The sequence below is a fragment of the Trachinotus anak genome, unplaced genomic scaffold, assembly GCF_046630095.1.
Source record: "Trachinotus anak isolate AG129_WGS33_773 ecotype Australia unplaced genomic scaffold, CSIRO_AGI_Tana_v1 ptg000031l, whole genome shotgun sequence".
Lineage (NCBI taxonomy): Eukaryota > Metazoa > Chordata > Actinopteri > Carangiformes > Carangidae > Trachinotus > Trachinotus anak.
In genome coordinates, this window is record NW_027273882.1 from 2,105,523 (window position 1) to 2,121,813 (window position 16,291).

At 40.7% G+C, this 16,291-nt stretch overlaps 2 protein-coding genes across 5 annotated transcripts in view; both read left to right on the top strand.

Moving 5' to 3' along the window:
• The window catches only part of igf2r (insulin-like growth factor 2 receptor), a 46,188-nt gene extending 38,889 nt beyond the window's left edge, over positions 1-7,299 (top strand). For both annotated transcript variants that reach the window (XM_071467495.1, XM_071467496.1), the window contains 7 exons: positions 432-578; positions 785-969; positions 1,853-2,039; positions 2,167-2,313; positions 2,408-2,477; positions 2,557-2,841; positions 3,624-7,299. In XM_071467495.1, the coding sequence (XP_071323596.1) occupies positions 432-578; positions 785-969; positions 1,853-2,039; positions 2,167-2,313; positions 2,408-2,477; positions 2,557-2,841; positions 3,624-3,782 (1,180 nt within the window). In that variant the 3' untranslated portion in view covers positions 3,783-7,299. The remainder of the gene's footprint in view (positions 1-431; positions 579-784; positions 970-1,852; positions 2,040-2,166; positions 2,314-2,407; positions 2,478-2,556; positions 2,842-3,623) is intronic.
• Positions 7,300-8,698: 1,399 nt separating this feature from the next.
• Positions 8,699-15,975, top strand: LOC139612495 (solute carrier family 22 member 2-like). Of its 3 annotated transcripts, none has more exons than XM_071468115.1 (12): positions 8,699-8,958; positions 10,707-11,143; positions 11,879-11,982; positions 12,218-12,372; positions 12,547-12,715; positions 13,171-13,285; positions 13,720-13,820; positions 13,913-14,127; positions 14,209-14,317; positions 14,605-14,717; positions 15,168-15,267; positions 15,674-15,975. In XM_071468115.1, exons 2-12 carry the CDS (start codon positions 10,742-10,744, stop codon positions 15,765-15,767), a joined length of 1,677 nt encoding a protein of 558 aa, XP_071324216.1. In that variant the 5' UTR covers positions 8,699-8,958; positions 10,707-10,741; the 3' UTR covers positions 15,768-15,975. The 3 variants fall into 3 exon arrangements, with proteins under 3 accessions (XP_071324216.1, XP_071324218.1, XP_071324217.1); XM_071468117.1 differs by having other exon boundaries at positions 10,868-11,143; XM_071468116.1 differs by lacking the exon at positions 8,699-8,958 and adding an exon at positions 8,969-9,255.
• Positions 15,976-16,291: the final 316 nt, after the last annotated feature.

A 16,291-nucleotide genomic window follows, 5' to 3' on the forward strand; every position in this document is an offset into this window, starting at 1 on the left:
CATTTGAGGTGCTTTGCAGAACATTTCTTATTGCTCAGCAGACTGGATGTGATTCACAGCCACGAGTCTGTCAGATTTAATTTAAAGGCTTCAAACTGATGAAGTGTTAAATGTTGTTTTTCAGCTCTCTTGGTTGTTAATGTTTTTCTTTTTATCACTACATTTAAATTGGTTCAAAAGCAGTTTCCACAAAATATATATGTTTAAAAGTGTTATACAATATGTGTTATTTCTCATCAGCAGCATTTTGTAGTTTGTTTTTGGGTTTAAATTCACTCCACCAGTTAAATTGGTCTCAGAAGTCAGAAATCTAGTTTTCTGAAATGTGCAGTATCTCATCTCTATCTGTGCGTGTGTGTGTGTGTGCGTGCGTGTGTGTGTGTGTGCGTGTGTGTGTGTGTGTGTGTGTGTGTGTGTGTGTGTGTGAGCAGCGCTGATAAGGCATCATGTGAGTTTGTGATTGGGTGGGAGACTCGGTCGGCGTGTGCGGTGAAGCAGCGTGAGGTGGAGATGGTGAACGGGACGATACAGGTTCCTGACACGGGAACCAGACTTAGCCTGGGAGCGCTCTACTTCAGGTAACACACGCTTCACCTATCCACCTGTGTCTTAATCCTGCTCTCAGCACACTCTCCAGGTCACTTATAAATATGTAATTATTAGTCTAATAAAGGAAAGGGGAAATACTTAACTGTGTGATCATAATTAAAAATAAAATTTACTTCAATTAGGTGAACTCAGACCATTTAATTCTCATCTTTATTCCCTCATTCTCATTCATCAGCCACCATCAGGCATCTGGAGACATCCGTCCCAACGGTGACCGCTACATCTACCACATCCAGTTGTCCGGCATCACCAACAACTCCTTGCCCAGCTGTCTTGGTGCCAACATCTGCCAGGTGAAGCTCAACGCCTCCTACAGACGCAGGATTGGCTCGTCCAGCAAGGCCAAGTACTACATTAAAGGTGATTTATTGCACAGTGTATTTTCCTGTTAACCCAACTGCACATTACTGGCCCCCATCTCCCCGTCTTTACTTTTAAATGAAGTGGTTGTGACAGTTTTTGTCAGGAAACCTCCTTGGAAATTACTAATAAACTATAAACCTGTAAAATTAAGTGTGGTATCAAGCTAATTCTAGCATAGTCACACTCTCCTGTGCCATTTCTTACAACAAGCTCACTGTTGACCCTTAGCCCACTGTGGGTAATTACACTGTTGTCTTATAAATACCGTAATTTCCGGACTATTGAGCACACCTGAATATAAGCCGCACCAACTAAATTGAAAAAGAAAAAAGAATTTGTACATATATAGGCCGCACCTCTTTATAAGCCGCAGGTGTCCACGTTGTAACATGAGATATTTACACAGAAAGATTTTTTTTATTTTTATTTCAATAAGTGCTTTTTTCCAAACAGTGCCTGTAACACGGCAGTAACGCGGCAGTAACAAGCAGTCACAGCAGTAAAAAAAAAAATAACCAGCCTACCAGCCGTAGGCCGTTAGCCTACCAGAAAAGTCACTGATCCCTATCTTCATCTTCCTCCTGCGCACTAAAACCACTGAAGTCGTCATCTTCAGTGTCGGAACTGAACAGCCTCAGAATGACTTCGTCACACACTTTCTCAGTCTCTCTTTCGTTGTCGCTCTCAATGTCACTTTCGCCCCCTGGAGGCTGTTAGCCCGTAAAAATCTATAGATTAGCCGCATCGTTGTTTAAGCCGCAGGGTTCAAAGCGTGTGAAAAAAGTAGCGGCTTATAGTTCGGAAATTACGGTAATATCAAACATTACATTCATTGATCATTAAGGGAATGTTGTCATCAACCTCTCTGCTTCTCCATCAGGAGGAAACCTGGACGTGATGGTGCCCTCTGAGTCCAAGTGCGGTCGGGAGAAAACCAAAACGGTGTCATCCACCATCATGTTCCAGTGCAACCCCTCGGCAGGCGTCGGCATCCCGGAGTTCATGCTGGAGACAGACGAATGCCAGTATCTGTTTGTGTGGCACACAAATGCCGTGTGTGGTCTGACGTGAGTGAAAACACTGAACTCTGCTGGACGTAAAACATCTGGAATTTAGTTTTCACTGCAAACAGCAAAATCTAACACTGAAGAAATGGCAGATATGCATAAGGCTTCTTTTTAAACTGTCCTGCAGAGCTGTTGATGCACGGTCATATGACGAGGACAGCGAGGCTTCGGCTCTCTCCAAGCGGAGCCAGGTGGTGGGGGTGCTGCTGAGCCTCCTGATGGTGGGTTTGTCTGTCTGTCTGCTGGGGCTTCTGCTCCACAAGAGAGAGAGAAGGTGAGGCCACAAGCATCCTCTGGCTAGATTTAATTATTATTATTTTTATTTTTTTTTGGATTTGGTTTTTTATACATTTGTTGTCTCTCTCCAGGGAGCTGGTCATCCAGAAGGTCGCTGGCTGCTGCAGAAGAGGAAACCAAGTCTCCTATAAATATTCCAAGGTCAGTTGATCAAATGAATGAATGGACGCTCTGCATCTGAGTCTGTGGGAAAGGCGCTAACTTGCCTTTAAATCCTCAGGTCAACATGGATGATGAAGGAGGTGAAGAGGAGATGGAGTGGCTGATGGAAGAGCTCGAAGCCCCTCCCACATCCTCCTCCTCATCGTCCCACCGGGGCAGGAGTAACCATGCCAACGGTCACATCACGACCAAGCGGGTGAACACAGATGGTCTGCACTCGTTCACGCTGGACGACCAGGAAGACGACAGCGAGGACGAGGTGCTGAGTGTCCCGGGGGTGAAGGTGGTCAAATCGTCCGGACTGTCGAGGCAATCTGTGGCTCATCGCAGTGCCTTCCTACAGGTGAGTGTCGTCTCAACATCAGGCCAGGGGTCAAAACCTGCAAGTTTTTTTTTTTGTCCCTATCTGAATGATGCATGAACTTCATCAGAGTGGACACCATAAACTCAGTCACTTCCACCAGGGCCCAACAATTCATACACTCACATGTGCGATGAAAGCCTGCACTGCAGAGTAGTGGTCCTGGACCTGTGGAAAACCCACCTCCATGAATAGACCAGAGAATAATTAGACCCGATCCATAGTCCAACAGAGAGAGAACACAAACACAGGCAGCAGCATGACGCATCATTTAATTCAACCAATTTCCAATTAGCTGCAGTAGAAAAGAGCAGTGGTATAATAACAAAAATCATTTCCTACAAAAAAGACACAAATTAATAATGAATAATGAATAATGAAAAAGTCCTATTTTTCAGCTCCTGCACCAGCAATAAAACCATTCTGTAGCAGACTGGGTGATAAAGAGACAAAACACGATATTGTAGCCTGTGAATCAAATAAAAAACACTCATCTCTTTTGTCATTTAACGGTTTAAATCTTGTAGGTTACAGATTTTTTCCTAAAATAAACACCACCTCCCTTCAGGTGTGTTTCACTCAGGTTTTGGACTTGTTGACACACAGACCTGAGACCCTGCCTGAGCTGATTAGAGGGTCTGGACCTGGTTGACTCATGCAGACCTCTACTGTGATTTTGAACAGGTGTATTTTAGCCGAGGCGGATCTTTAGGATCAGCTCGAGACATCTGTCCTCAAAACCTCACAGAAGTCTTTCATTTTAGGAGGAGAGCGACGAGGACCTGGTTGGCCTCCTGGACGACTCAGACAGAAAGAGGAAGAGCAGCAAACCTCGCTCCTCAGGCCTTAACCACGGTAACAACACGGCAGCCAACAGGAAACGGGACGAGGATGACAGTGACGAGGACCTCCTCAGGGTGTGATGTCACTTCCTCCCTCCCACTCCCCACCTCCCATCCTGTCCGAACTCTTTTCTCTCAGTGAATGTCTCCATAATAGCAACAGTGAAATACGAACAACACATTGAAAGCAGAAACCTTTCCTCTCTTTCTGGGACTTTTTTTTTTTTTTTGGACTGCACCTTTACTCGGCCTCCTCAGGCTCTATCCAGTCCACTGTCTACAGACTGTCAATGTTAGCACATGGTATCTTATTTATTGATAGCCGATTATTTAAAGTGTTCTTCAGGCTATTTTTGACCTGCACCCTATTTTCTTATTGAGATCATTTGCTTCACTAAAGCTACTTCAGTCATGCCACATTTATCTAATCAACACCCAACAGGCCGGTTGAGACTTTAGAAGTTAACCCCAACGTATTGACTCTGCAATGAAGCACGTCAGCGAAAAGATGTAAAAGAAAATGATATCTATCGTTTCCTCTGGTGTTTTAAAATGAAGCTGTGCCATTCCTTTAGCACTTTATTGTAGCATTGATTAATGAAAATGACACGTTTCATTGCAGATCTTTTAAAAACTACATTTGGGGTTGATTTTTATGGTTTGTTTGTTTTGGGGGTTTTTTTTGGTCCATTGGCCTGGACATTAAAGGACGGTATTAGAAAACTGTGGTGAAATGTACAGTTAAATAGTGAAACAATGAAGCAGGTTTTAGGAGGAAAACAACAGCTATAAAAGGAAATAACAGGAAACTGGTTCAGTTCCCAGGTGAAGGTGTCGGCTTGTGTTGTTTCTAAAGGGAATGAAGACACGCATTTGTCTTTTCTTGCTGTTTACAGTTGCTATAATAGCAGATCTTTTCTCTTTCTTTCTCCTCGAAAAGAAAGCACGATGCCTTCCCGATGATGAATTTACTTTGCATTTTCATCACTGAATCACGTCCGGCGACAGATTGATTTTTTTTTTTTTTTGGTCTTGTTTTGATCAGAGACATTGTACATAGATTATAATGTTCTATAATATGGACGTTTTGTTTGTTTGTTTGTTTGTTTGTTTGTTTGTTGTCTTCACGGTGAATTGCTCTCACGTTTGTTTTTATGATTATTTAAATGGTTGTCTGAGTTGATTATCTGTATGTATCTCTGTTCTGTGTGGAAATAGAGATGGCCTTACAAGTGTGAATGGACGGTCGAAGGAGGTTGAGAGTAAAACTTGAGATGTTAGTTTAGGTTGTGTTGGTTTTGAAGCCCCTCCCCCCTCCCCCTCTCCCGCTAAAGCCATATTTCCTGAGCCACCACTGGCACTAATGACTGGAAAGTTGGGAATTCTTTTTTTTTCCTCTTGCATGCTCTTGTACATTACAGGCTCATTTTTGTCTGTGATGGTGGATGTTGCTGTGTCAAAACTGAGATTTTAACTCGGTACAGCCAAGTTTTTGTAGTGCCGAAATCAGCCCTTTTTAGCCAAACGCATGCGATGATAAGACAAAAGAAAGAAATGAGGCATAAATATATCAAAAATGCAGGCAGTTGACTTACATTTAACACATTTTCTGCTTAATAATCAAACTAGTGTTATCACAAAGGATGTCAGTAATGATGGAAGACCCTTGGGTAGAGCTTGTGATTTTATTTCTCTCAAACTGACTGTGGTGTTCCCACATAAGAGTGATGAGTAAGCCTACACAGTATAAGCACACACAGTATTTGGGTGGCGTCTCACTTGCAGGTTGTTTTCATTTATCCACACCCAAGCAATTGCTTCAAAGATGGTGTCTTTTTGGTTTGCACATTTAGAACACAGGCTCACAAACAGTTCAGTGTAGCTTTTGTAAAAATGTTGCTCTCTCAAACTCAAGCTCCTGTGATTTTTTTCTCAACACAGTGGATTTATCGGTGCTCTTTGCAGTATTTTATCTTCTCTGGTGCACATACTAGTTAAGAACACATTAAGAAATTGTGTTTTCTAAGGCTGGAACTTACAATTATTTTCTTTATTGATTACAAATATTTTTCCCCCCTAGCATCAATCCAAAAACCCCAAAATATAGAGAAAACAACCGTAGGAGAGCACCCATCGATCCATAGACAGACATTAACTATCACCAAAAGTAGTGCACTTATAGACCTGTATGTTTCTTACATGATGATTACATGGGCGGTGAGGATAAATTAACTTTTCTCATTATTCAATCCACATAAACTGGAGTTATTAAGAGACATAGGGCCATTGCTAAAATCTCTTTCCAATCAACAAAGAAACTTCACCATTCAGGGTATTTCTAAAGCTTTGTACACAAATTTGCTAAACAAGTTTTTGTAAGATGCCACTTGTCCAAAACAGACAAAACGACAAAAAAAAATAAATCCTGAACTGGCATTTGCATTGGAAGCATCAATATTTCATATGGAGGAGTTTGGGTTGTGCCATAAAAGTGAAATTAAACACAAACACAAAACATCATTCTTCTGGTCCCTCTGCTACAGGTTTTCAGCAACTTTCTTTCCTCTTTTATTATCACTGAGACCACAAACTAAAGTGGAACTCTTCAAGCATTTTTTGACTCCACAAAGATCAAGAAGTGAAGCTTTGTTTACATCTTGCACTAAAATCTTACGTATTATTGTAATCTGTTAATTACTGAGGGTTAGGGTTAGGGTTAACCCTTAGTAGAATAACCATTTCATTAAGCTCAAGTAAAATCCACATTTGAGAGTATAAAGAATGAGGTGATATGGGTAAGGTTTCCAAAGAACAGTAAAATAACTACAATGAAATGTCAACAATCCCACACCTGAAATATGATTGTAAGTCCAGCAGAAGTTGAAATAAAACCGAGCCTGCTGCTTGCTGACTTTACAGACATTTTTATTTAAAAAATTGTTCAGCATGTGGAGCATTTGAGAAATTAACCTCAGCCGTCTTTCTGAAATCTTTTGACTTCACAGTCTTGACCTGATAAGGAGGAGGTTTGAACCAGGATAAAATTATCTACCTGTTTTGGGCACTTTGTAACTCATCTCTCCTGAGGAGAAGTAGAAGTAGCACTCCTCAATACAGAGAAGCAGATGGTACCATTTAGTGTGTGAAGTCCTTTTCCATCCTCGCAACAAGTCTGTTCCTGCTGTATTTAACACCAAAGTTTGTGCAGCTCATCTGCATGGCACTGTACTGAACCATCTCTTTCCCATGAAGATATAAATGATCATTCTTGTGCTTTTTTTTTTTGTTGTTGTTGTTACTCAAGCAGAGAAGTGTTTTGGGTTACATGAAGTTAATTCACTGTCTGAGAGCCAGACTGAGAGCTAAATTCAGAAGCCGACAAACAAGCTGAGAGAATACAGTGACTAAAAAAAAAAAAAAAAGCACAAGAAAGTTTCAGCGATGATTCGGTACAATGGGAGATCATTATTATGTTTTAGTTGGTGTAAGTTATGTTGTCTGATATGTTTTTCAGCTCTTTGCCTGTTTTCCTATTTAAAAAAAAACACTGATGTAAAAAATATGACATTATTTGAATAAATAAGAGATCTGCTGTTTATTACTGTGTTTGTGCTATCTATCAATCCATCTATCTATCTATCCATCTATCTATCTATCCATCTATCATCTATCTATCCATCTATCTATCTATCCATCTATCATCTATCTATCCATCTATCTATCTATCCATCTATCTATCTATCCATCTATCATCTATCTATCCATCTATCTATCTATCCATCTATCTATCTATCCATCTATCATCTATCTAGTGGACTCTGAGGCGTGCAGGGAAGATTGTAGCTGACTCCTCCCACCCTGGACACAAACTCTTTGAGACACTCCCCTCTGGCAGGAGGCTGCGGTCCTTCAGGACCAAAACCTCTCGCCACAAAAATAGCTTCTTCCCATCTGCTATTAGCCTCATCAACAAGGCTAGAGAGCCCCACTGTTGCTGATCAATTGCACCAATCACCAGAAAAAATTCCTTGTATGTGAAAACATACTTGGCAATAAAACTGATTCTGATTCTGATCTATCCATCTATCATCTATCTATCCATCTATCTATCTATCTATCCATCTATCATCTATCTATCTATCTATCCATCTATCATCTATCTATCATCTATCATCTATCTATCCATCTATCATCTATCTATCCATCTATCTATCCATCTATCATCTATCTATCCATCTATCTATCTATCCATCTATCATCTATCTATCCATCTATCATCTATCTATCCATCTATCATCTATCTATCATCTATCTATCCATCTATCATCTATCTATCCATCTATCATCTATCTATCCATCTATCATCTATCTATCCATCTATCTATCCATCTATCCATCTATCTATCCATCTATCAATCCATCTATCATCTGTCTATCCATCTATCATCTATCATCTATCTATCTATCAATCCATCTATCTATCTATCCATCTATCATCTATCTATCCATCTATCAATCCATCTATCATCTATCCATCTATCATCTATCTATCTATCAATCCATCCATCTATCATCTATCTATCCATCTATCTATCCATCTATTATCTGTCTATCATCTATCAATCCATCTATCATCTATCTATCATCTATCATCTATCAATCCATCTATCTATCATCTATCTATCCATCTATCCATCCATCTATCTATCTATCTATCTATCCACCTATCATCTATCTATCCATCCATCTATCCATCCATCTATCATCTATCTATCTATCCATCTATCATCTATCCATCTATCTATCTATCTATCCATCTATCTATCATCTATCTATCTATCCACCTATCATCTATCCATCCATCTATCATCTATCCATCTATCTATCTATCTATCTATCCATCTATCTATCCATCTATCCATCCATCTATCTATCTATCTATCTATCTATCTATCTATCCATCTATCTATCATCTATCTATCTATCTATCTATCATCTATCCATCTATATAATGATGGATAAGAGCTGACTAAACCATATTTGGAAAATTCTTATTTAAAATTAAATTTGAACGCCGGTAACCATGGCAGCCCCGTGTTTAAAACCTCACCACGCGGAAGGAGGACGCATCGTCGGCGCCGGTGGAGGTTTTTATTTCCTTGTGGCTTGAAAGAACAAACCTTTCCCTGTAAGTGAAGCGGGCAGCAGCCGGGCGGCATGTGGGTCGGTCGGCCACATGTTGCGTTCGTCATTTCCGGTGAGTCACTACTCACTTTACAGCATGGATGTATTAGGTAGTGCCATTTTGTAGAACTTTCCAAATGTAAAGTAAGACTTACCATACTTGGTGTACTCCTAGTAATACATCATGAAAAGCAGTGTACAACAGAAGGATGTAAGCAGTACAATCATGCACTGCCCTGAAAGAAAGAAAAACAGCACAGAGAAAATTTCCTGAGTAGTGTCCAAAAGTGTTTTTTCATTTTGCTGATGAACTCACCATATAGTCCTCCACACACAATCCCCGGGGTAGTGAAGAGGGAGTGATGAATGAGTGAGTATTACTTGTCATATAAACTTGAAACTTGACTTGGACTCGTCTAGAAGTTCAATGACTCGAGCCTTAATTTTTCCTCAGAGGACTTGACACTTGTGTTGGACTTGTAGTTTATAACTTAAGACTTGTCTCAAGTGACTTCAAGACTTGACTTTGACCTCTTTGGAAGGACCCCTGACTTTACTTGCACTTGTCTTGAAGGCCTTAAGAAATTGATTTGTCATGAAGTACTACTACCTGACTTGGACTGGTCTCGAATGATTTCAGACCGGACTTGGATTCAACCCAAATGTTGTCAGACTTGGCTTAGGATTTGTGTCCAATGACGTGAGACTTGAAGTTTAGTCCCGAGAGACTTGAGATTCTATTTTGACTTGTCTTGAATACCTTGACATTTGAATGGACTTTCTTCAACGCTTTAGATTAGACTTAAACTTGTCTTTAAACACTTGGGATGTGACTTGTACTTGTCTTGACCTCAACGTTTGTCAAAGTAGCTGAGACTTGACTTGACACAGTTGAATTACTTAAGACTTAACCTGGTCTCGTTGCAAAGAATATGGGACTTAACTCACACTTGTCTGGATTGACTTGAACCTTGACGTAGACTTACCCCGTAGACAGCTCTGTCAGCGATTGCTCAAGTCAAATGAAAGAATCAAAGACATCAACATAAAAACTTATTTTCTTAAGCTGGAAAGACCAGTTCACCCTCTACGTGTCAATACTGTCTCTTTATCTGGGGAGGATGGTGACAACTAATCAGAGTAACTCGTGCTTGGCTGCTTCTTCCACCAAAACTGCAAGGACTTTCAAGGAGACGGTGTAGATTGAGCACCATATCCCTCAGATCCTGGCCCCCCCTGCACAGTTCACCCAGTTAATTTAATAAACCAGTGATGGTGGCTGTCCCTCCACTAAAGTGTAAAGCCCCCTCAACTTTTTGAGGACTTTCCTGAGCTTCAGAAGTAGCAGCATTGCAAAAATTAGATTTGGCATATGCATTTTATCTTGACCATGGTTCATATTTCTGTCAGATTAATGCTTAACAGATTCCCACAAAGCACATTTAAATGTTAACTCAACTGACAGCATTACTGACTGTGTGCACATGTGCACGGGATGCAGAGACGAGCTGCACAAGCATGTTGTCGCATTTATGTTAATGAACCCCTGGGTAGGCCGTGGAGGCTTTCTTCAAGACTCAAATGACAAACGCAGTCTGACGTGTGGAAAAGTGATAGAAAACGTGTTTTAATGCTTCGCTGCACTGCAGGTACAGCAGCAACGTCTTTCTGTGGACCTTTGCTCCTGCTTGTCCTGTTAAAAACCCAAAGGACTTCACTTCAGTGGTCATCTGTAGAGGGATGCTCAGCACACTGTACACTCTGGCAGGGCTTTAGACACTTGACACTGTGATAGAAATTGGTCAGAGTTGTGTTTTGCAGTTGTTTAGAGAAAACACATCAACATCTCTGCAACCATGACCACTTTTGACGACATCTTGGAGGAAGCTGGGAAGTTCGGCCGCTGTCAGAAGCGTATCTTCGCCTTGCTGTGTATGGTGTCCATGCCCTGGGCCGGTGTTTACGTCGGCATCGTCTTCCAGGGTTTCACCCCGGATCACTGGTGTCGGGACTCTGCAGTGGTGGAGAGGAGGCAGGCGTGTGGCTGGAGCCTGGCAGACAGTCGCAGGCTGACGCTGCCTCTGGTCAACAGCTCTGGGGTGGTGCAGCAGAGCAGCTGTGAGCAGTACGAGGTGGACTGGAACAGCACGGCACTCACCTGTGACACACAGGAACTGGACCTCAGCAAAACTCCCACGACTGCCTGCAAAGACGGCTGGGAGTACGACTACGAGGGAAGACAGTCCTTTGTTACTGAGGTAAGTGAGATGTGATAGAATTGAAGCATATATATAACAAAACTATTTTAGGATAAGAGAAATATATGAAGTAAGCAACACAGTGAAATGTGATGCAGCTAGGGAGGAACGTTAATAAGAATATAGCAACAGGTTGTTATCAAAGGCAGATAAAACTGGCAATCCACTATGTACAGAGTTTATATGATAGTAGCACTTTTTAACTTAGACCAATGACTTTCATTTGTTTTTAAGAAACAATCAATGAACATGTATCTCATTTATTTAATCCGGAAATATCAAAACAACAATTCATGGTTTCTGAGAAGTTGGTAGTTGATTCTGGAAGGCGTTTAAGGTTTGGATAGAGCCAGGCTAGTGTTTTGCCACTGTTTCCGGTCTCTATGCTAAGCTAATCACTGATATATCCGTCTACTTAATGTTCAGAGAATTTCCTAACATGCGTAACTATTCCTTTAAATCCAATCTTCTCATTGTTACTGGGTTGGCAAGATTACAGGCTTAGATTATGGAAATCTTACAGACCATGCCGATTTTCATCACTAATGAAGAACCCAGTAAAGTAAATATAAGATCCTCATAAAGGAATTCAGACTGAAACACAACAAAAAAGTAATTAACACAAAAACAATTTATAGCTTCTGTCTTGTCTAAAGACTTTCAGGTAAAACAAGGCAGCAAATGGATATTATCACTGACCTTGTGTTTTTTTTTTTGTGTGTGTGTGTGTGTCAGTTTGACCTGGTGTGTTCAGATGCATGGCTGGTGGACATGTACCAGGCCACTCTCAACGTGGGATTCCTGGTTGGGAGCATCGCTATTGGTTACCTGGCCGACAGGTAAGTCTGTGATTGATTAGTTGTCTGTTTTTGTTGTTTCAGCTCAACTCAAATGCATTGAATCTTCTTCCAGGTTCAATAAAATGTATTTTTAAAAAATAGTTAATTTTAAATTCTCATTGGTTTGTACATCAAAGTGTAATCTGTAGTACATGTGGCACTTTTATTTAGCATTGAGACATTATTGATACAAGACTTTTTTCATTATATTGACTGATGGTGTCTCTACCTCCAGGTTCGGCAGGAAAATGAGCTTCCTGATGTCCAATCTCTTGAATGGGATCGCAGGGATCCTGGTGGCCGTGGCTCCGGACTATGTGTCTTTACTGGTTTTCAGAACGCTTTACGGGTTTGGAGTGAAAGGAGGCTGGGTGGCTGGATACGTGCTGAGTAAGGACAAAGTCTAATCTTACAGCTTTTATCTTGTTATAGTTATAGTTAAAGTTATAACAGAGTTAATGCTTATTTTTCTTCTGTCTTTCCTAACAAATATGAAATGTTATTTAATATGTGAGACCTTTCATCTTCTTCTTCTTCTTCTTCTTCTTCTTCTTCTTCTCTCAGTCACAGAGATCGTGGGAGTGGAGTACAGACGTACGGTGGGAGTCATTTACCAGATGTTCTTCAGCGTGGGCATCCTCCTCCTCCCTCTGCTCGCCTACTTCATCACAGACTGGCGCTGGCTGCAGGTCGTCATCACCATCCCCTACATCGTCTTCCTGTCCTACTACTGGTGAGATACACACTCTTCTGATTTCTTTGTTTTGTTCTTTACTCAGTCTGAAGTCTTGAAATGACTCCTTTTATTTAAGCATCTTTTGTGTTCCCTCTGATCCACAGCAACAGTTATTGTTGGTCCAGTCCAGTAATAAAACACTGGCTGTTTGGGGAAACACTCATTATCCCTACCCTCATTTCCGGACCCCATTCTCTGACATTATACAGTCCCTAGTGAAGTAAAACACTACAAAAGTATGATCATTTTGGTTTGTTTTTTCCTTAGTTTCATGACCCACTTCACTTTTTAAGGTGTTAAAACCTTATTATTTGATTGCAAAAATATCTTTACATTAGCGACAAAATTAAAGCACTCCTGAAAATTCACTATAAATAAACATAAACAGCATCTAGATTGATTGTCAAGATTGAGTTTGTTGTCATTTCTTCATGAAACTTTTGTACTTGCAGGTTTATCCCTGAATCACCAAGATGGCTTCTCTCACAGAACAAAAAGTCCCAGGCTGTGAAGATCACAGAGGACATGGCCAAAGAAAACAAGATGACTCTCTCCAAAAATATCGAGGTAGCTGCTGGTTTAGAGACACAGACCAAGAACCCAGATCAGACTCAGTCCAGTTCATCAAGTCAGTTGTAGAGAGATGAGCTCTGTGTATCTAGTATGAAGTTTAGAATAAGACAAACACTTTTTTATTGCTGATACAAGTGCAAACGCTGTATTTCATGCTCTTAACACAACTTCCTGCGGACAGAAGACACTTTACCCTTCACCTGGTTCCATTCAATATGTGTATTTAATTATTTATTGCAATTTACTTTATTTGAGACTATTTAGTACTATTTTATGCTGTTTTTCACATTTCATTTTATATGAAGTAGATGCTCTTTATGTATAGTGTTCTAGTTTTAGTTTAGATGTAGTTAGTTACTTCAGTTTCCGATAATCAAGGTAACAAGCAGCTCTTTGTAAAATCACGATGTATTTTCTTGATGCTGCAGAATCTGAGAGATGATAACGCAGACTCCACCACCGCCTCCTTCATGGACCTGATCAGAACTCCGAAAATGAGAAAACACACTTTCATCCTCAGCTACAACTGGTGTGTTTTTAGTTAGACAAAGTATTTTTTGGCACAGAAACAATTTCCAAGCTCAAACTAAGGACAAAAACAAACACCACCGCCTCTTCCAGGTTCACCAGTGCTGTGGTCTACCAGGGTTTGATCATGAGGCTGGGTATCCTGGGAGGAAACGTCTACATCGACTTCCTCATCTCTGGCCTGGTGGAGTTCCCTGCAGCCTTCCTCATCCTCTTCACCATCGAACGTATCGGCCGACGTATTCCCTTCGCCTCCGCCAACATTGTTGCCGGAGCCTCCTGCTTCATCACCGCCTTCATTCCTGACAGTGAGTACGAGGGCAGGTTACAACTTGAAAAACTCATTGCATTATAACGTCCTGGTTTTAATTAATTTTTTTTTCTCTCAGGTATGTTCTGGTTTAAGACGGTGGTGGCCTGCATCGGTCGGCTGGGTATCACCATGGCCTTTGAGATGGTGGTGTTTGTTAACACTGAGCTCTACCCAACATTTGTCAGGTAAAATCTATGGGTACAGGTGCTAGCGTTAGTTTGTCGGCCATGCCACAATGAAAAGGTTCCTTAATGTTGAAAGCAGTTTTCAGGTAAATGGAAATGAGCATTAAAGCCTAATGGGGCCACTAGTGTAACTGCTGACTTTTGCGATTGTTCACATTGAAAAATGCACCTTACAGTGTTTGGAAAAGCACATGTACTGTATGTGCAATGTGCATATTGTCACTTTGAAATAAAGCATATATAGCTGTACATTTATTGAAACTAACCCGTTGCTCATGTTTCTGTAGGAACCTGGGAGTGTCGGTTTGCTCCACCCTGTGTGACGTTGGAGGCATCGTCGCTCCGTTCCTGCTCTACAGACTGGCTGTCATCTGGCTGGAGCTGCCCCTCATCATCTTTGGTGGGTTTTATATTATTATGGATGGATTGAAGGCCATTAATTTGGATTGCAGATGAGAGACGGCACATTTTCTTCGAATTGTATCACAGAACCTCTTCCCTCGGTTTGGACCAGACAGGATAATCTTGTTGCGCTTGTGCATAGATGAGCCTTGGGTGCCCAACACCCTGCTGCTGGTTCTTGATCTATCCCTCCTCAAACTGGTGTTGTTAAGTGTTTCTAATATGGGCTCACCCTTGCTTAGTGTGGATGTTTATCCACTTTTACCTCATTTTACATAAAATTGGCAAACCAGTTGTTAAACAGGTCCAGGTACGATGGGAGAGAAGGGAACAGTTATAATTCAAACAGCAGATGTAATTAACATGGATCTGAGATAAACATCAACAGTATCTGTTAAAAAGCTAACGTGTTATTAAACCTAAGAATATGTTGCACTGTGTTGCGTAGGGTCTCTGGCTTTCCTGGCTGGTGGTTTGGTGCTGCTGCTCCCTGAGACCAGGGGCGTGCCGCTGCCCGACACCATCGATGACATCGAGTTCCCCGACAGGTGAGTATCCAAGAAATAAAAAGAGCTCTCTATTACACATTAAAAGTGTTTTTTACAAATTAATATATGTATGTGTACTTGTATGAACTGTATGTACACTCGCTAGTTACTTTATTAGGTACAGCTGTACTATCTGATACAGTGCAATTCAATACAAAAACTATGCCATGAATTCTACTTTCACTAAGCTTTGAAGTTGACAGACAGGTGAAAATACTCACAGAAAAAGTAATTAAAGTGCTATTGGCATCTTGAAACATTACAAGACAAAGGAAAAATGTATATGGAACCATATATACACATGTACACACTCTAAATGCAGTTATAATGAAGATGCTGTCACATTCATTTCAACGATACAAGTTTGTGCTTTCTGCTCAGAACGTTGTTGTTCTTTTATGTCCAGGATGAAAGAGAAAATTGCACAGAAGAACCAGCAGTTGGCCAACTTGTTGCCCAACAACGACGTATCGACCAACAAAGATTCAGCAACTGTTTAACCTCTTCCTGATAGCAAAGTATTTATTTATGTTGTTTGATAAATCTGCTGATATGTGTCTTTGTTAAGCCTTGGTGACGAGTTGGGTGTGACATTGATATGTGAGTATTTTTATTAAAAGTGTAAATGGACTGGAGTGAATGATTATATTGTAAGAATTATTACATAACTGCATTAATAAATTATTAAAGGATTTTCTTTTAACACAACTCAAGACTCAAAGTGTTTTCATAAAGATTTTTAAAAGACATTTTGTCTCACATTGTTTTAACGAAAAAACCTTGCAACCACAATCTGTTTACACGCTGTTGGTTGGAAGTGACCGTGTTTTGTGTGACTGCTTCACAATAAAAGCCACCCCGTGTTTTGCCAGTTGAATGCTTTTAATGTGAAGCAGCAGGCTCCCAGGGTAGCTTTCGTGTGAATCCTTCTTGTGTAGGCATCTGTGTCTGGTGCAAAAATGGCAGGAGTCTGGCATTAAAATGAAAAGAATATATATTGAATGGCTTTTGCATAAAAATGCTA